The 20,313-nt window shown below is 36.7% G+C and overlaps 2 protein-coding genes across 2 annotated transcripts; one reads left to right on the forward strand and one right to left on the reverse strand.

The window, feature by feature from the left end:
• Positions 1-694: 694 nt before the first annotated feature.
• Positions 695-9,584, forward strand: LOC103067741 (CUB and zona pellucida-like domain-containing protein 1). Its single transcript, XM_025167476.2, has 9 exons — positions 695-806; positions 1,157-1,301; positions 2,592-2,806; positions 4,288-4,432; positions 5,250-5,464; positions 6,852-7,024; positions 7,910-8,295; positions 8,848-9,116; positions 9,415-9,584. Exons 1-9 carry the CDS (start codon positions 713-715, stop codon positions 9,582-9,584), a joined length of 1,812 nt encoding a protein of 603 aa, XP_025023244.1. The 5' UTR covers positions 695-712.
• Positions 9,442-18,484, reverse strand: CUNH10orf88 (chromosome unknown C10orf88 homolog). The gene is made up of 6 exons (XM_007420777.3): positions 18,148-18,484; positions 15,504-15,707; positions 14,391-14,463; positions 12,965-13,171; positions 11,936-12,411; positions 9,442-10,922 (listed from the first exon to the last, which is right to left on the reverse strand). Exons 1-6 carry the CDS (start codon positions 18,339-18,341, stop codon positions 10,700-10,702), a joined length of 1,377 nt encoding a protein of 458 aa, XP_007420839.1. The 5' UTR covers positions 18,342-18,484; the 3' UTR covers positions 9,442-10,699.
• Positions 18,485-20,313: the final 1,829 nt, after the last annotated feature.

Here is a 20,313-nt window from a genome sequence, read left to right on the forward strand (position 1 = left end):
AACCCTGGTAAGATGGAGTGGCTGTGGGTATGGGGAGCCTCAAGATCTAGGAGTTTATCATCTTTGGTTCTTGATGGGGTCACACTACCCCAGACAGACCTGGTGCGTAATCTGGGGGTCCTCCTAGACTCACGACTCCTGTTCAAAGAGCAGGTGGCAGTTGTGAAAAGGAGGACCTTTGCGCAACTTTGTGTTGTGCATCAGCTATGCCCCTTCCTAGATCGGGAGGCTCTCCACACAGTCCGTCATGCCCTGGTCACTTCCCAGCTGGATTACTGCAATGCACTCACATGGGGCTACCCTTGAACAGTATCCAGAAGCTACAGCTGGCACAGAATGCAGTGCAGACAATTCTGAATGTCCCTGGAGGGGCCCATATAACACCTCTGTTATGCAAGCTACATTGGTTGCCAGTTTGCTTCTGGGTCCAATTCAAGGTGTTGGTTATTACACTGGTTATTCCAACTATGACATTTTAGATCTACAGATTTTGAACTAATAAGACAATTATAAAACCAGCTTTGTGGACTTTGTGTGGTAATTATAAATAGTTCACTCTGTTCTTTTGATAAATCTATAGTATACAAAATACATGATGTTAACACCTGTGTCTTTCTCACATACATCTCCAAGTTGAGCTCAAACATTAATGATTATGAAATAAACAGAGATATAAAAGGCTCAAAATGATTAACAACAAATCTTCAACAAAATGAGTGCACGCAGACAGTGCTGTTCTCCAGCAATTTTCTTGGCACTTTTCTTTGGTTTGAGTTTTGCTGAAAAAAATCTGACAGAATTACAAGGTATATGTAAAACTAGAAAAAAAATTATCTCACTAATATACAGTGGCTTTGAAATTAATCTTTGCTTAAATTATGAAAATATATTTTAAACATATGTGTAGTCTTAATTCTTGGAAATGAGTTCAAAATGTTTGTTTTATAAGTTTTCTCACTGAAATCAATATAGATTATAAAAATATTATTGTAATTGTTCCAACATTCTCTTACGTAAGACACTGTGAGGCACACATTTAAATACTTAGATGTTGCTATAGGAATTCTACATTTACGCAAGTAATCTCTGAATGTTTTCAGTCAAAACTCTTCTATGAAATATTACTGAGATAAATCAATGACTGCTGGTTTTCTAGAACGGAATTCAACATGTGTGAAAACACTGCTGAAAAATTATGAAGCACTTCCAATTCAACTCAAAGCAAATGAAGATTGCATCTGGGAAATAAATGGAGAAAGGCATGGAAACCAAACCATTCGACTAATTTTCTCTCAAATTCAGTAAGTATTTTTCATCTAAATTGTGACCAATGTGGCAGAAAAATGATAAATTAGATATTTGGAATTAGATATGCAACCAGTATCTGTACTAGGTCTGTAACTGGAAGAAACAAGATGCAAAGGAAATAGGATTCTTGGAGATGACAAGGTAACTAAAGAGTGAGATTAAGAGAAGAGAGAGGAGGTTTTTTGTTAGGCATTGCGCAGTCAGTGAGGAAATTAGAATTGGAGATCTACAGAAGAGAGATCTGTAGAAGACCGAAAGACAAGAAACAAAACTTTGTTTTTTAAAATATTTTATTGGTGAAATATAACAGCCAGAAGATATGATGAAGTACCACCAAAAATATAACAGTGCTAATAAAATCAGAAAATACAGAATAATGATTAAATGACATTTGTATTTCCCTCTGAGATGTAAGCCTCAGTATATATAACCCATTCATTTACAGAAGGTCAATGTCCATAGCATGGTCTGTGCAGTAGATGCCTAGCAAATATGATTGGTAAAGAAAAGTACTTACCATGGGTAATGAAATATATGCATTTCATATGAAAATGTACTGAATTATTAAGGTTGCCTTGTTTGGTCATTAAGAACTTTACTTGGTCTTTGTTACTAATTTTCTCCTGTAGTTTTTATAATCCACAGCTGCACATATCAAAATTGTTTAGACTTTCTTTTCACTGTCTATTGTAAGTGCAACTATAGAAATATTGGTGTTAAGTCTAGCCCAACATCCATATTTTTTCTACTGCAGCAAGAGATGTATTTGGAAATCCCAAAAGCAGAATACAGTATATACTAGGCTGCTGTAAAAATATTGTAAAATACATATACATGCATACATGCATACATACATACAATCTTTCCCTTCTACCCCAAGCCTAGTCTTCAATGGCAGTTTAACACTTGCCCAAAAAGCAACATATAGGCAGCTTTTTTGCAGGGTCCCTTTATTTTCCAGTGACTGAGGGCCACAGATGGCAGAGTAATTACATAATTATATGGAGCCAGGATCTGAAGACCCTGTTTTTGTAGTGTTTGGAGGAAAGAGATACTACTGTATTGGAAGCTTAGTGGAAATATTTTATTTAGGTTTCCCATTGGAAATAATAGAAGATTGCACCATTATTATTCACCAGTGGATTTCAGTAGCATAATCCTCAGGGGCTCAAAGTTCACAAAAAAGGATCTTAGTAACAAACATGACATGTGACTTGATTGATGTAAGTTAGATCTATTACTATACCAGCACACAGAATAACCAATCATGTCTTTTCTCTTAGATTTAACCCATTGTCCTCATGTGACAAAGAATATATAGAAATATATGATGGTCCTTCAACCAATTCATCTGTCTTGGGGAGGATATGCCATACTGAAGAATCTATTCCAATATTTCACTCATCCTCTTCAGCTTTAACATTTCGTATATCAACAGACTCCAAAAATTTCATACGAAACATCCATGCATTTTATTACTTCATTTCACCAGAATCACGTAAGTTATCCACAAAAGACAGGGATGGGGATCTCCTTCCAGAATCACCTGGGAGTTCAGGCTCCCACTCTCATGATAGAGACTGACTCATCTAACCAAAATCTATCTTTTTTAAGGATTATTGTTTTTGTAATGTATGCAACACTGTAACTGACTAATAAGCTACTTCTCTTTAACATATACTTCTTAGGTGATATAGACTTTAAATATAAAGGATGGAACTGATGAGATGCCAAGGGGGCAAAGAATATCAATACAAGTTCTAACTATCCTAAATCTGCATGCCACAAATAATCAGCAGAATTGTCTGCTTCTGATTCACATTTAAAAAAAAATGTTGCTCAGGGTTAATATAAAAACTTAGTTGCATATAAAATGTACAAAATAGGTTGATAAAAGATAAGGAGTAGTTAACAAGAGACTTTTAAAAGCTTGCTGAACCACCCTCAGAATTTCCGACCCATATAACTAGTGATGAGAGATCTTGGAAGCTGTATCTCAACAACATCTGAAGGATCAGAAACTCTCAACCCTGATGTGAGCTAACTTCCTCAAAGCATCTCATTTAAAATTATATAAAGAAAACAGTTCACTCATGAGGTTTTCTTAGCAGCTTTAGGCTGCTGTAGAAGTGCCAAAGTGGGGTATATATTTAGCCTCAGATATACTGTGTGGATCTACAGTTTGCTGACTTTTATGATACTAGCTGAAGCTTGCAGAAAACTTTTTCAGGGATCTACATTGGGTACTAACAACCTACAGCACTTTGCTTTTAGCCATTTACCTTCTTAGCCCAAAGGAACTTTCCTGAGCTGTCCTCCTCCATGTTACTAATGTATCTAGTAATTAATTACCACACAGAAATAAACTCTGTCAATAACCATTCCAATTTTTTGAGTTCTTTCATCCTCAGTTCTCTGTGTCAGGCATTTACTGAAGAGCTGCTTTATCTGGTTTTGTTTTTGGTTTTCTAATTCCTGTTGACTTTATTGGATGGATGGATTTGTAGAATCGTTTGAAACCTAGTTATAAAACTTGCACTTAAGTTTTCTTAGCCACTATGAATTCTTCCTAATAGTAAAAGTAAGTTAAAAACAAAGTAAAAATAGCATGCACACAAAGAATCTTGTCTAAAAAGTCTGTACATAATGTGTATGTTCAGCACCACATTGAAGAAACATTTCTACTCTAGCTGAATACCATGCAGCTGTTGTTCATACCCATGAATTCATAGTGGGTCCAACCAGTTTATGGCCAATTCCTCTGTCAGCAGCATTCAGATTTAGCTGAAACACTATCAATCCCATGTTGCGTGTATAATCTTAGAAAAACCCAAATCATTACCCTAAGGGTAATGAGGGCAGTTGAATAGTTTCTAAACAGCTTGAATCCTTACACTGGCAGAAGATGGGAACAGGAAGAACAGCAAACTCCGTTATGATTTCTGCACACTGATGTAGTTTTTTTTAATCCTTTTAAAGCCAGCTGTGGAGGTTACCTTACTGGCCCAGATGGAACATTTACCAGCCCAAACTACCCCACGAAGCATCCACCTTTTACATATTGTGTCTGGCATATAGAAACAGAACCATATTCCAAGATAAATTTAACTTTCAGTGAAATCTTGTAAGTACATTTTGGTTTCCATATGTGTTTCAGATTTTGGCATCTCAGTAAAAACCACTGAATAGAAGTAAAGTAGAATTTTAGCAAAAGAATTACAATATGCTTATCCTTAAACTGGTATTGAAATAGACAATTCTTTTTTAAAACAGATGCTCATTAGTCACCATTTCCATTCATTTTTGGGTCCCTGAATGGCCCAGTTGCCTTGAAGCTATATTAAGCTAGGAAGAAGTCCATCACTGGTATTTGGGAATATTTCAACCTAATACAAATAAATCTAGTTTGGTTCTGAAGCTTGTCCAACTGATGAGAGTAGATTGATCTGGAAACTACATTTCCCCTAGTATACATATTACTTCCTCTTTCAATTTATAGTCACAACAGCCCAGGAAATGTTGGGTTGGGAGATAGTGAATAACCCACTCACCCAGTGAACTTCTACAGTTGAGTGTGGACTTAAAACTTGGTCTCCCCTATTCTAGTTAAGTAACTTAATCACTATAACACATTGATTTATAAATCAATTGTAAACCTTTGGAAAACATTTGCCTAAATCCGACCTGTACCTTACACCAGTTTTTAGCTCCTGTGGCTAGCATCCAAACACCTATTAAAGCTAATCCCACAAACCCAAGAGGGTATTAGCCAGCATAGAACTAGCATGGGGTATAAGTTAAGACTGCTGAACTGGGACTGGGGAAAACCTTGAACCAATTATTCCAAGGATAAATGAAGATGGAGAGAAAAAGCATATGAGAAGTAATATATTAGTTTTGTAATAGTAATATAAAACTCTTCTTTTTCTCTGTGTCCAAAGTATAGAAATGGATGCGAATTGCAAATTTGATTTTCTTGCCATTTATGATGGTCCAACATCTGGCTCTCCTTTAGTCAAAAAAGTGTGTGGTCGTACAGCTCCAACATTTGAGTCTTCTTCCAATGCTATGACAATTGTGCTGTCTACGGACTATGCTAATTCTTACAGGGGCTTTTCAGCTCACTACAGAAGTATACCAATATCACAGCCTAACAGTAAGTCTAATGAGGTTGTAATAACTAATTCATATTGATATGGAAAGAGAATATCAAATACAGATCAATTCTTCCAATGATGCATTGTGTATAAATCTGCTTTATGACATCTTTTCTAATTTTTGAAACATGGCAAGGATTTTGTCCTTATTTCAAATCCTTTACGAGTTCAAGTTTGACATAGCTATGAACACACCCAGATATTCTATCCATCACCAGAGACTTCTATTCCTACTACAATCAGTAGTACAGGATTTTTGTTTTGTGCCTTCAAGTCAGTGTTGACTCCTGGCTACTGCCTGGACAAGTCCCTGCAGTTTTCTTGGCAAGATTTTCAGAAGTGGCTTGCTGTTAGCTTCTTCTTCTTAGGGCTGAGAGAGGGTGATTGGCCCAAGGTCACCCAGCTGGCTTTGTGCTAACACAGGACTAGAACTCACGGTGTCCTGGTTTCCAGCCTGGTGTCTTAATCATTACACCAAACTATCTTTCAGTACAGCTATACCTGACTATAATGATATGTGTCCTGATAACATGTAGGACTGACATTTATTTATACAATTTATACGGCTGCCCATCTCACAACAGTGACTCTGGGCAGTATGCAAAGTTAAAACCAAATATTCAGATAACCCAAATAATAAATTTCTGAGGTCACAAACAGCAAATTTCCAACTTATAATTAAAACAACATCAGCCAGCAGTACTGTAATGTGTTTTGGGTGGGTCTGTCTTTGAAAACATTTTGAAACTGCAGTGAGCTCAAAATGCAGCTATTATGAGATATCCTAAAAGGAACACATCACTGAGCTTTCTTGGGATCTCTGCCTGCAGGATTATATCCTCAGAAAGAGAACAATGATGCTGTACCTTGAACCATATTTTCCTTTTTACTCTAGTTTACAGGCCAGCTGTTATAAAATATGGAATATACTCTAAGTTATCAGATACAACATACCATATACTAATATCTAGCTTACACCCACAGAAATAATTGTAACATTTTTCTTCACCATTTTGGAAGTGTTTTTAAACTCAAAACATTTCCAAAATGCTAGAAATAGTTAGATTTCTATTTGTTTGTTTTACTTTATTGTCTAGTGATGGAACCAGGATTCCCTGGGGTCTCCCATTCATGTACTAACAAACCTGTGTAACACTGCTTAGCTTTTTCAAGATCAAAGTCTTGGTAGATGTTGCTGCTTGTCACAAATGTTCTAGATGTTTGCAGAAAAAGAAAAATTTGATCCATTTTCCCCACAAAACATAATTTCATAACCTCTATCATGTCCTTTTAACTTAACCTGAAATAGCAGTTACATACTTCTTTCTAGGACAAAGAGTTTATATTATCCCTGAGGCTATTCATTTCTTTTTCTTTTCCTGTTAGCATCCCTCAGTTGTTCTTCAGACAGGATGACAATTACTCTCAGCAAATTTTACTTGGCTTCACTCAACTATAATGCAAGTTACTTACATCTGAAAGACCCAACTTGCAAGCCTATTGCTTACAACCCAATGATATTTTCTTTTCCACTTAACAGCTGTGGAACAGTTAAAAAGGTAACATTAATCTTGCTATGAATTCATTTATTTTTTCCAAAGCTACAGTCTGATTACAGTACAGTCACCCAATCAGGGATGCAAAAATCCAGGTGACAACTAGCTGGCAGCAGTTAGTTTTCAGTACTTGTTTCTATCAACTAGTGGTTGTCAGATTTTTGCAGCCCATACTTAAAATCTTTTCTATCTTGCTTGTCTCCTGCCAATTTCATCCACCATCCCTAGATTTAAGTGCATCAATGACATGCAATCTTGAATTAGTCCAATAAAGTTGCATTTGTCTTACTCCACTTTTTACTCCACTCAGGTGGGAAAAAAGATCACTATCAGAGCTATAAGTTAATTAAAAAAATAACCCATAGGCTTATGGAAATAGTTGGGAACCATGAGGGACACTCATCAAACAGGATACAAAACATACATTTACACCAAGTTCCGCTAAAATTAATGGGACCTAAATACCAAATGATTACAATCCTGAAACTGGAGACCAAAGCTGGAAATGGGCTGCTCACAGTTCAATGGTTTCCTGGGATAGCTTTATTTACTGGCAACAGCCTGCTTCATTAAATGTCCTGTGCTTTTTATAGAATTCAAATTCTGATTTTCAAGATACCGTCTTTGTATTCAAATGGAGAAAGTAGTAGTATCAAAGAAACTGGTATTGGAGAAGGCTGCTACTCTTCAATGTTCTTTGATGCATTATCATATATAATGACTTTGTTGCTACTTAATGTTACATTTAAACAAAGCTCTTAACTATAATCTTATAGTTACAGATTATGAAACTTTAGACTCAATATATTTGTAGCTCAAAAGTATTTTTTTCTGGCTCCCCAACAGTGCATAACATTTAAAAAATATTTTCTTTTCTTTCTTTTGCAGACTGAAGGTCAAAGCATCTCTTACAGCAATATTGTAACTGCCTACCCAATAGGTGATGTGATCACCCGCCAAAAGAAAGTTGAAATTGTTGTGAAATGTATAATGGAAAACAATTCAACTGTAGAAATTATGTATGTAACAGAAAGTGAGCATTTAGAGAACACAAGTGCTGTAGGTAGATACAATCTCAGCATGTCGTTCTATGAAACGGATTCCTTCTCCAAATCAATAATTGAATCTCCATACTACGTTGACTTGAACCAAATGCTCTATGCACAGATCAGCCTACATTCCAGTGATCCAAATCTGGTAGTGTTTGTGGATACCTGCACAGCATCTCCACATCTTAATTCTACATCACCAAAATATGATTTAGTCAAAAATGGGTAAGTACATTTACTGTTCATCACGATCAGGATTTACTATAACCATAAGCTGAGTTATATTACAATACCTAGAACTGATGTAATTTCCATTGTAAAGGAAAAATAGGACCAAGGTTTCATATAATATTACATACATTAACTAATTTTTGAAGTAAAGATATCTAAATCACACCTTAGTACTACTTTTGGTTATAGCCACTCAAGTTCATTCTGTCCCCCACCTCTGGGTGTATTTAATATTCTGCTTACAAGACTCCAGGCATCTGATGAAATGCATTACAATCTACAAACATATAAACTGTATAAATGTCACATGCCTTTATTGTGCATGCTGCAAAAGCCTAACATGGGTAACCTTCTGGAAAGAATATAAGCGGAGCTAATTCTAGATTAAAGAGTCCATGTGACAAAAGGTAAGGAAAGAAATAGATCTAGGATGAAAGCTTAAGCTTTTTGCCTTAAGTTCTTGAACTTTTACATAGCAATTTAATTTCTGGTAAGCATAAAATACATAGTTAATCATTATAAAATAATCTGGATGTTCTATTACAGCTGCACTAAGGATGATACTTATGTGGCCTATCCCATTCTTGAGCATTATGGGAGATTCAGGTTCAAATCCTTCAGATTCCTAGAATATTACCCATCTGTTTATCTTCACTGTGAAGTTTTAATCTGTGACAGCAAGAATTCTAATTCTCGCTGCACCAAAGGCTGTATTTCTCGGCATAAGAGAGAGATTTCTTCCTACAAATGGAAAGGAGATGCTGTGATTGGACCTCTTAGATTGAAAAGAGAGGAAAGTTCTATGGATCGCTCAGGTGAGAGTAACGTTTTCTTTGGGGAGATTACATGGGTAGATTTATCTGGTTTTATTCAAAATTATTTAAGAACACTTTCAGTATTATAAATAGCAATCAGAGCATGCTATCACTGAACTGTAGCAAATAGAACTGCCAGTACCTCCATGACTACCAAATCAATCATAAAATACTGGTAACAAGAAAGAAATGTATAGCCATTAATTTTCCAGGCTTTACTTTAAAAGTATTGTTGAATGATTTTGAAACTTGCGAAGACCTTTTTACCCTCCATTTGTCTTCTGCTTTTTATATTCAGCTGCTTCTAGTAAAGTTTATCCAGAAGAAAGCCTTAATGCGCAGCCCCAAATCCTATATATCCTTGCACTTCTTGTGCTGGCTACAAACGTGGTACTCCTGGTTGGTCTAGCAGCAAAGCATCTCATCACTCGAGAAACGGGATACAGATACCAGAAACTGAGTTACTAACAAGGATCTTCACCTGGCTGCTTCACATCTACACAGCCATGAATGGAATGTTCTGTTGTTTTTCTATGATGTTTTTCCTTAAAAGGATAATTTCAATTAAAATAAATAAATCAATTACAGCATTAAAGAGAAAGTATCTGGAAGAAAAATAGCCAAATACAAAACACACACATACACATACCTTTACATCAGATACCAAGATAAACAAATGGAAGTTGAGGAAGCTTATGGTCATAAATATGATTCTTCTCCTCTTCCCCCACCTTTTCTTCTGGAGAATTTTTCAGGAGACACAGATGGTTGTAGGGAAGAAAATGGCCAGGAAAATTCCCCTTCCATGAACTCCTTTATGTTAAACTTATTTTTAGGCAAAAACCTTCACCTTGTTCATTTATATATTAATGCACAAACACTCAAGAAAACCACTGAAAGAGAAGTATGAATGAATAAACTATTGTGGAAAAATTAGTTTTTTGATGTCAGAAATCACTGGATTCTATTGCATGACTGCAAAAATTCATCATATGCATTATATTAACCTGTGAACAGATGTCAGAGATGAATAGATACAGAATAAGATCAGAGTGAATATATGTTGAAATATCTATACATTCTGTATGGATAAACAAGCTCAGATATAGAATGTATGTGTCACTGAAATACACTGACTCCTTTCCCTTAGTTCATATGCTTTTCTCCAAGGTTGAGCATTAATTAACAACCCAAAATTAATGGGTATAATTTAATTATTTTATGCTATATTACCCTACATTAAAATATAAGAAACTAGTTAAATAGTAATAAAGTTGCAAAGTACTTTATTCAGAATGGTTCAGGATAATTTAATAGGGCACATCATGCCCAAAACTAATTTTTAAATATTTATGAATAAATAGGTCATAAGCAGATGTAGAAAATTCTCTGAAATGTAAAAAACACTTATTTTGCACATTACAGATATATAACAATTAACATGAGCATATGATACTTGCAAAATTACAGAAAAAGTACAAAGTCTGAGGTGTAAATGTTTACAAGCTTATAAACAAAAAGCTTGCAAAATACAGACCTGTCCTTACAAAACATACTGAGGTCTTTGATTTTTCAAAGATTTCCTACCTCTTCCCATCTGTGTTTTCTTCTTTCAGAGGAACACGCTCTTGAGAAACAATATGCAAACTATTAATCAAATCTATTATTGCAGCAAGTTTATTATCAATATGTTCCTGAAGTTTTTGCATACGTAGATCAATATAGTCCATTAATCTCTTCTCTGTCAGCTCAATCTTTTTGGACATGAAATTTTCCAGATACAGACAAATATGCTGCTGTTCTAAACTGCAAAAAATGGAAACAACCAAAAACTGACCCATGCCATCCAGAAATATGAATTATGCACCTTAAGTAGCATGAATTTTACAAATGCCCCAACAGAATGTCTGATACTGAAGAATCAAGATCTCAGAACTGTCACTCCCCTAAATCTAATATTATTTAATATTCTGCATAATTAGTATTAATAATTTGGAATTCCTAAATATTCATTTTTAAATGTTAAGAAATATGATCTGTCACTTTCCACTTAAATCAAATGAGCAGAAAATTTATTAAATTAAGTCAATCAAATACCCCTGGGAAGGCAACAAGCAAAATGATTATAGCACCTTAATGGATACTGAGGCATATGATCTTCAGTATTTGAGTAAAGATAAGTAATCATTACATTACACATCAATACTTTAGGCACTGGGCCAGAATACCATATGTGTCAATATGAATTCTGTGAATTATTGTACCCAGTGCTATAGGTGTTATGTTGCTTCTACTGGTTTGTTGGATTTTTACTGCTGATGTATTATTCGGTTGTTCTTAACACTGTTAGCTACCCAGAGTCACTTGGTGAATGGGCAGTCATGTAAACTGAATAAACAAATACATGCCTCTCTTTTCCATGATTTCATGCCAGCATCTTAAAACGGATCTAAACAGATAATATAGGGAATTGATAGATATTCAGGAAGTGCATAAACTATTTTCTAAAATTCAATTAATTAAAATTTAATTAATTTTAAGATTAAAATGGATTAATCTTTCATACAGTTCCTGCTATTAGAGAGGCAAACATCTATGGAAGGTAAGCCATTCAGAAATTCTAGTCAGCAAATTGAGTGCCTTCAACTTTAATGCATGTATTAAAAAATCCAGCTTAATTCAACGGTCACGCTATGGGGAAAAGTTCTGTTTAACAGTTACTAGTTCGACTGTTTGGTGAAGTATGCCATACTTTTTCCAACAAAGGCACTCTGAGCCCAATTTTAAAAGTGCATAAACATTTTTCAATATAAACTCACCCAACAGTTTGAATTCCATCTTCCTCAGAAGCAGAATTTTTTTCACAGCATTTATTCTTTTCATCTACGCATAGACGATCTACTTGACCACATACCGTTTGAAGAAGTGGAAGCAGCAATGTGGAATTGGGCATATTTGAATTTTCATTCCCTTGTTCTTGCAAAAATGATGCCAGAAACCCTTTACAGTCACTTTCAGAACATACAGCACAAGGCTGTGGAACCTGAAGTCCAGGAAGCTCAAAAATGTTACCTGTAGTAAGAACTTGTTTGCTCATCCTGGAGTGTGTATTTAAATCCTCTGTAGCTGTTTTAGCTGCCAAATTAGCTTTTAAAAGAGAGGGTCCATTGGACAAGCGGTCTAATCTTCCAAAGTCAGCTGCCTTCTTCAATCCATCAATGGTATGATTTTTTCCATACACAAATCCATTTCTTCCTAAGATGGTTTGTACCTTGCCTCCAAAAGAAATTCCATTCTAATGGAAATAAAATATATGGTCTCATTAACTTAGATATGTAACCCAAGAAAATAAATGTACACATTTCCAACACTCAATAATATATCTCTGTATATTACATGCTCATATTGTACTGGTAAATATTCCCCTTGTTGGAAAACCATTTGCTGAATGTGCTGTTTTTCTAGCAATTCTCTGAAATCCTACCATATTCAACCCACTGGCTCCTGCTAACCCTGGCTACTTGAGTATACTTTACTGAACTTGGCTTTATTTTACTACATGCCTTGACAGAGGGATTATGTCTGTCTGTCTGTCTGTCTATCAATCACTAAAAAGACCACAAAATTTGTCTGAAAAGGAAGGCTATATATAAATAGAAATTCTAACCATACAAGTAAATTGGATAAGAGATAACTGAAAGGAGGCAAAACCTGCTTTTATTCAGTTATTAACAGCACATAAGTACTACTATGCAAGCTGAGCAGAAATACCACATTATACAGTCTCTTCTTCTACTTCTTGCACCATAAAAAGGACATTTCATAGTGTTTTGCAAACCATAACCTACCTTCTGTTGAAAACGAACCATATCTAGGAGTTGTTGTGCCCCAGGTGATAATTTGGATCCCATTGATTCCATTATAGTTTGCACTTTGTCTAGGTCTATTCCTGATCCTAATGTAGCAATACTTGGCACAGTTTTTGCACAAGCTGACTGGACTTGTACTATGATTTTATTGATGAGTACTCTTTGTTTTTCACTGATGGACAACAGCTAGTGAAAAGAGAAGATACACACACTGGTGAACTAAGGAAATAATTCAATTAATTTAAGACATTTCTTTTAGAAAACTTATCTCCAATTTTCTCCTCTCAGCCCTCATAGTAAACTTTCAGCAGCTAATAGGTTTGATACAATTAAATATATGAACAAGTTAATAATAAGACATAGGTTGAAGCCGAACTTAAGTCTACATTACTACATTAACATTTATTCTGAGATGGTATTAAAGCCATAGTTTCAAGAATGGTTAATTCTGCACTAGTGTGTTTTCCAAGCATATTTCATACAGAACCCTTGACAGCAGACAAAATTGCCCATTATGTCAGCAAATCTGGGTTTCTAACTTCTTATTTGCTGAAAAAAGGGAATAGTGCTGAACATACCTCCCTTCTAATGCCATCTGAATCAGTTTTATATCAGCTAGGTTTACTGAGTCTCACAGGCCAGGGATGGAGGCTAAAGAATCAAGGAAAGTTACAGGGAACAAACAGGAAAACATGGGGACTGAGAAGATATGCTTATTGCATGTTTGCAACTGGGAAGGACTATTTTTTCAGAACAAACACTTGGTGCTTCCAAAGATTATCAACTTATCTCCATATCATAGCTTGCCTGTGCTATATTGCTTTTTGTTCTACCTCTAAAATCCCTTCCTCACAAAGGAAAGAATGAGATAATTAAAAACTTCTTAGAAGCAAACATGGCTGGAGGAAAAATCTCACAGATCAAAGGAAATTACACTGGTCTTCTTTTTACATCTTCCAGAATGCAAGAGGAAATACAATAATTTTATGTTATTTATCACCATTAGGGCTGTACAAAGCATTCAAAAGAAGTGCTTTATAAGGTGTGTCAATATAAGCAAAGCATGCCTTCTCAAAGCTGCTATATCACTGGAAGGCCTGTACAACTGCTTCAAAGGTTATCTCCAGCTGTTTGCAGGTATGCATGTCCAGCTGCTTTATCTGCAGTTTCAGAAGTGTTGCTTGTGCATATAGATACATATATGTACAGAAAGCCGGGGACAGCTTTCAAACAAGCTGTATGACCCTTTTAAAGAACAGCTGTTTTAATGCTTTAAGGAGGGGTGCTTTGTTCATTTACATGCTTTGCAAAGGACCTCTCTGAATGCTCTGTGCAACTGCTGGAACTATCTTTTAAAAAATGAGTCTAGAATTTAAGGTTAGGGGTTTTTTTTGTAATTTCCTACCTTAATCTTACAAGAAACTGTGGAGCACTCCAATTTAAGATACTTTTTGTATAATGAAACCTGGTCACTTTTGCTAGAAAAACAAAATAAAGGAATTGTAAAGTTTTATGTATAATACTGCATTAATGAAATAGTTTTTTCAGAAAGAACAAAACAAACAATACTGATTTTTTTTCAAGATGCTACTTACATTTTTCTAATGTCCAACAAAAAGGTGACACTGCTGCATTTACAAAAACTAGAAAATTTCAACAGCTCTTATGTTTTCTTAGTAATCTGCATAACGCCAGCAGTGACTTAAACATAGCAGAAAATATTACAGACCCCGCTCACAATCCAGACACTCTGTGTACATGGTAAACACTTCAGTTTATACACAGGGTACCTCTGCCACACAATACATTAAATTCCTCTGGAGAGGTTTTTTTCCCCCAAAATCACAGGGGAGGAGAAGGAGCTATTAAGAGCTATAGTGAGATGAATGGCAAAATCCCAGTAAGCAAAAAGCTGAATGCTCGGTTGGAACTCTGAAATTCAACTCTAGTTCATTTTGGGTATTTTGGAAACATTTATCAAAAAATACTTCAACAATCAACAATATAAATGTAAAGTTGGTCATCCATGTATGATAAAGGCTCTGGTCCAGTGTAATTTTTAAATAAACTTCTTGAAAGTAACCTGGATACAAGCGTCACCCACTCCATATATACTTTGACCATGTATAAATAATCCTTTCTTTCTTTCGTGAGATGAAGCTTGTTACTTAGGATCTCTATCCAACATGTCCAATTATTAATTTCTTACCTATTCTTTCCTTTTATCCCAACAAGATACATCCTTGGAACTTTTTCTATAGAAAAAAGAACTTTTCAAAGATGTTCCAAGCAGTTATCAAAATGTTGCTTTGAGTTTCACTGCATTAGCAAAACACAGTCTATATGCCAGTATGAATGTAGAACAAGAAAAACAAGAATCAAGCAACATTATTTTGTCAGGCTGATAAAAATATTTATGATTTTTCATAAAAAAATCTGATAGTCTTATCTGCAAGACCAAATATAACCTTATTACAGTATAGACTGAATCAATGTGAAAAAAGACAAAACAACTGACCTGCCATGTTTGACAGTAAAGACTTTCTCTCCCCTTCCAGTTGCACAGTATTCATCTCCTACGTAGACTTCCATGTTCCTTGCTTCACTTACAATACTAAGACCGACAATTTCTTCAGATCCACATGGATCACAGTGCAAGTAGAGTAAACAGGGAATTACACTGTCATCATTTATTTGTCCTTCAAGAACGACAACATTCTGACTAAAGGGGAAAAGGTTAGCTTAAGTTATGCATTTGAACATTAATACTTCCTGGAAGTAAACATTTCAAATGTACATGACAAAAATCTGAAAATATTTATCCCATGGCTAAAATCTTACATAGGCCTTAAAGTAGCTTTCTCTAGTATTATTGTATTTATTTGAAATAAGAAATGTTTTTTTCTTTCCTTGGAAGAGAGAGGCTGAACTTACACTCAGAAAACAGAAGCACACACTACTGAAAGGGAGAAAATGAAGCTTGAGAACAAAGACTGTGTGGTGTCCATAGATAAAGAACTGCAAACTGCTACTATCCATGGACTCTAAGCATTTTTCTACAGTCCTCATTTTCTAGGAACAGCAGCAGCTTTTCTCTATTCCTGTCTCACTGAAAATATTGACCTTCTACATGCAGAAGGCAAAGTCTTTCTCTTTTCTTTTTCTTCCTTATCAATTACCTCTCCTGGTCATCTCTTGTTTGCTCTTTATTTCTCTTCCTGCATATCCATGTCTTCTTCTCACTCTATTTCCATCCCATGTTTTCTTCTTTTTTACTTGGAAAAGTAAAGGGAGACATTTATGTATGTGAATGTGTATGTGTGAGTGAGACAGTAGTCTGTGGTTAGGGAAAATGGTTAGTGCGTTGTGTATATGCATATGAAGGCATAAATTAATGACACAGATAATGAATACGGTTATTCTTCTATCCTAGCCCTGTCCCTTTTTTAGAGTATAGATTCTGACAAAAATTAGTATATGCATGAAAGAAGAATCACCAAGACTGGTATTACCTAGAGCTGGCAACCCTAGACTGACAAGTCAGGGAAGCTGGACGAGACACAGAGATTTTGAATGTATCTCTAATCTTTTTTGTGTGGGTTGATACAAAAGGTTAAGCTGAAAATCAGCCTTTTGACTGCCAGGGATTGCATTGGATGATAGTGAGGGTAGGAGAGAGAACCACTGTGAATATATTTTATGTATGGTAAGTGGCTGGGGCTGGAATTTTCTCTTTTCCATAATAAGGGTGGATTGTGAGTTTGTGTGTGTGCATGCTTATGTTTAAACCTGTTTAGCTTATTTCAGGATCTACACTGGAGTTCTTATACAGCCAAGAATGAATAATGAATGAATATGGACTGAATGAGAGAGTGAGAGAGCAGTATTAAAGAAGTATGTTGAGATGGTTTGATTATACAGTAGTCCTCACTTAACAAATAGTAATTGGGAGTGGCAACTCTGTCGCTAAGTAATGCAGTCATAAAGCATGACAGCACGTGATTGCATGACTTACAATGGCAGTTGTGACAGTTCTGATTGCCATCATTAAGCGAATCCCATGCGGTCGTTGGTGCAACATCATGTGATCGCCATTTGTGACCACCTGCCAGCTTCCCAACTGATATTGCTTGTCAGAAGCCAGCAGTGCAGGTTGCAAATGGTGATTGCGTGACTGCAGGATGCTGCAACCATTGTAATTGTGAACTGTTTGCCAAGTGCCAAACCGCAATCATGTGACTCCAGGGATACTGCAATGGCTGCAACTATGAGGACCAGTCCTAAGTCTCCTTATTCAGCACTGTTGTAACTTTCAGTGGTTGCTGAATGAGCAGTCATTAAACGAGGACTACCTGTACAGAGAAAATGAATGAGAACCAAGCGTGAAACAAATCTATAAAGGAAGAGAGAACAGGTCCAAAGGAAAGGTAAGCCCAAGAAAGTTGTAACTGGAGGGAGGTGATGAGAACTGAAAAAGAGGGAGGTAGAGAAGTTTAAAGAACCTAAAGCCAATGGAGGGAATGAGTGCGATAGAAGCAAGGATGGATTAGACAGAATTATATGGAGTGATATAGTGAATATAAACTAGATTTGGTTAGATTTCCTTTCCTTCTATCTTCTGTCTTTTGTTTATTTTGCTTACTATTTCTTATTTTTTTCCTACACTTTGCATAATGAAGCTTATTCCAAAACAGAATAGCTTGATTTTAGATAAGTATGTAAAACAGCAAGAAAACATATGGCTAAATTTCATCAGTTCTGCTCCAAAAAGTTGGAAGGCGCACCAGAAAACACAAAAAGTTGCTCAGGACATCACAAATTGTTTCCCATCCCCACTTGCTAAGCCAAAAACCTACGTTTAGTGCCATGAATGAATCCAGTCCCTCTATTTCAATGGTTCTAAGTTTGTCTGAAGCATGGTTTAGTCAGCAAACCACAACGGACTGGATTCACACATCCCGGTAAACCATAAACCGTGGTTTGCAACATTCATGCAACAGCCTATCCCCGAACTAAACCAATTACGGGCTCCTGAACCCAGAAGGGTGAGCCTGGAAAGAACTCATGCTGAGGCGGCCTTGGCAGCTCCGGTTTACTCCTCGGCCCGCCATCTACCCTTCGGTCGACCCCCTTCCCCTCCCGCCTCAGAGGGCCCTTCTCACCCGCTCGGGGCTGGCTCCGAAAGTTCCCCCGCGTCGAGCCCCCCCGCCGGGACGACGCAGAGAACCCTCGCCAGGTCGCTCCGACACTCCCAGGAACAGGCGACCGAGACGCGGGGGCTGCCGGCAGAGACATCCCAGCCGGCGGGAGTGTGTTGGCCTTGAGGCGTCGCCGTCAGGTTGCTGCTGCTCGCCATCACAAGTAAATGACGCGACCCTTGCAACGCGGCAGCCCCAGCCGAAACGAAACCGTGGGCAAAGTAATTTTAAGGCAGAACTTAGTGTCGAGAGGACGCGTTATTCGTCGGACGTGTTTTTAAGGGACTTCCGCCCTTCTACAAGTTCAACCATAGATAAGAAGATTTATTTTCCGGTCGTCAGCGTAGGCGAATGTTTCTCCACTTCGACGTCCAGGCTGAGGAATTCTGGGAGTTGAAGTCTTAAACTTGCCCAGGTTGAGAAACACACTGGCCTTAGCGGTTATCTGATCGACCACGTGATAGCGCCGCGGTTCCCTTGTCAGTACGGCCGCCCGCCTATTTTGGGCGCTGCGGCTCTCGGAGGGATGTGTCTTCTGCATCTGTTCAGAAAGAGATAATAGGAAGACCGGCTTTTGTTTTCTGCAGTAAGGTGACCGCATTGTCGTTGCATCCAGCTACCCTTCGGCAATAGAAGCCAAGAAGGAAGCTCGTGGTTATTTTAAGGTTCCGTGTGCGGAGCAAATGCTTCGTGTATTATTTTTTTAAAATATTTTCATGCGGCTTCCTGGATTCGAGAGGAAAATTAAACTGCCCAGTATGGGTAAAAATAAAAAATGCTGACAGTCCTTTCAGGCGCTCCAATGTTACAGCATCCCTTGCCTGCAGGCAGTGATTATGAAGTTGGGTCTTCCTTGTAATAAAACTAACTTAATGCGGCCTGTCCGCTCCGTTTTTTTGTACAGTACTTGTGTATGTGTGTGTGTGAGAATATAAGGAGCTGGGTTCACATTAGGCACTAAGCCATGATTTGCTTAACAAGGCAGAATTGCCTGGGTTTCCACAATTAGTCAGGAATTATGGATTACAAACCACATTATGGCTTGGGCTGATGTGAGAATCTAGCAGAAATTGCTTTGCATAACTGTATGCCCTTGGAAATTAGGTGTAAAATCTTCAGATATGTGGCTGGATGTTTGCCATGACTTTCAAAGATTGGAGTGAGATATGAGTGGAGGGCATATAAACTTCAGGAAATTAAATAAATAATAAAGGCTTTTAAAACCCTCACACAATTTTGGGACATGCAACGCGGACGCTGCAGTGCTATACAACATTACTAAGAAAAATACAATAGAACAAGCACAAGGAATGTAGAAATACCCATTGAAAGTAATGCTTAGGATCCATTTTAAATCCATTGAAAGTAATGCTTAGGCCAAGTTTTATAAAATAGTTTTTTAAGAACTCTTCAGAAGAGTTTGTATGACATGTTAATGTGTTCTGCAAACCAACAATTCATGGGCCAGTTTGTCAGACAAACTCATAACATTGGTTTGAATAAATCCTAACTAAGTTAACCATGAGTAAGTATGTCTTGCAAACACAATTTGCATCAGATGAGATGGTTAAAAGCCAGAAAACCAATGCAGATAATAAAGAATGTATACGGCAGCATTTCACCAGGGATGGAAAAAAGTAGAGATGATGGTCATAGCAGCACAAGTGCTATGATTTTTCTTGTATGTGCATCAAATCTGACAGCATTGCCCTGACTATCATCTGGATTTTTTTACCTCCTCCATCCCCCTGTCCTCTGACATCACAGGAGGTGAGAGTTTGAGGAAAAATTGTACAACATTCTCAGTGAATGCAATCAAGGAAGAAAAAATATATTCTTTTAGGTGACATGAATAAATGGGTGGGAATGAGATAAAAGAGTACAGAAAAAAGGATTGGGGCATTTGAAAACACGAGAGTGAATGAGAATGACGATTGGGGAATATCTGTTTAGAAAATTATTCATATGTATGCAAACACATGACAAACGAATAAACCTAAAAGCATGATTTATTGGATTGTTTATGATGAAATACTGAAAGAACTAATGAAGGTGACAAGGCTGCTGAGAGGTTCTGAATGTGAGACAGAGCTTTATTTAATATTGTCATGAGTGGATTGTACAGAAAAA

Source organism: Python bivittatus, unplaced genomic scaffold (genome assembly GCF_059951505.1).
Source record: "Python bivittatus isolate LINGU-HERP-01145 unplaced genomic scaffold, Pbiv_v1 ctg000980_np1212, whole genome shotgun sequence".
Classification (NCBI taxonomy): domain Eukaryota; kingdom Metazoa; phylum Chordata; class Lepidosauria; order Squamata; family Pythonidae; genus Python; species Python bivittatus.

What these genes read in the sequence shown, in the direction of transcription:
- LOC103067741 (XM_025167476.2), top strand. Translation starts at nt 713, where the DNA reads ATGAGTGCACGCAGACAGTGCTGTTCTCCAGCAATTTTCTTGGCACTT. An exon ending in CTTCATTTCACCAGAATCAC is followed by an intron (nt 2,807 to 4,287) that starts GTAAGTTATCCA and finishes ATCCTTTTAAAG; the next exon opens with CCAGCTGTGGAGGTTACCTT. An exon ending in ACCAATATCACAGCCTAACA is followed by an intron (nt 5,465 to 6,851) that starts GTAAGTCTAATG and finishes TTTTCCTGTTAG; the next exon opens with CATCCCTCAGTTGTTCTTCA.
- CUNH10orf88 (XM_007420777.3), bottom strand. Translation starts at nt 18,341, where the DNA reads ATGGCGAGCAGCAGCAACCTGACGGCGACGCCTCAAGGCCAACACACT. An exon ending in TTTACTGTCAAACATGGCAG is followed by an intron (nt 14,464 to 15,503) that starts GTCAGTTGTTTT and finishes TTGTTTTTCTAG; the next exon opens with CAAAAGTGACCAGGTTTCAT. An exon ending in CAGTTTCTTGTAAGATTAAG is followed by an intron (nt 13,172 to 14,390) that starts GTAGGAAATTAC and finishes TCTTTTCACTAG; the next exon opens with CTGTTGTCCATCAGTGAAAA.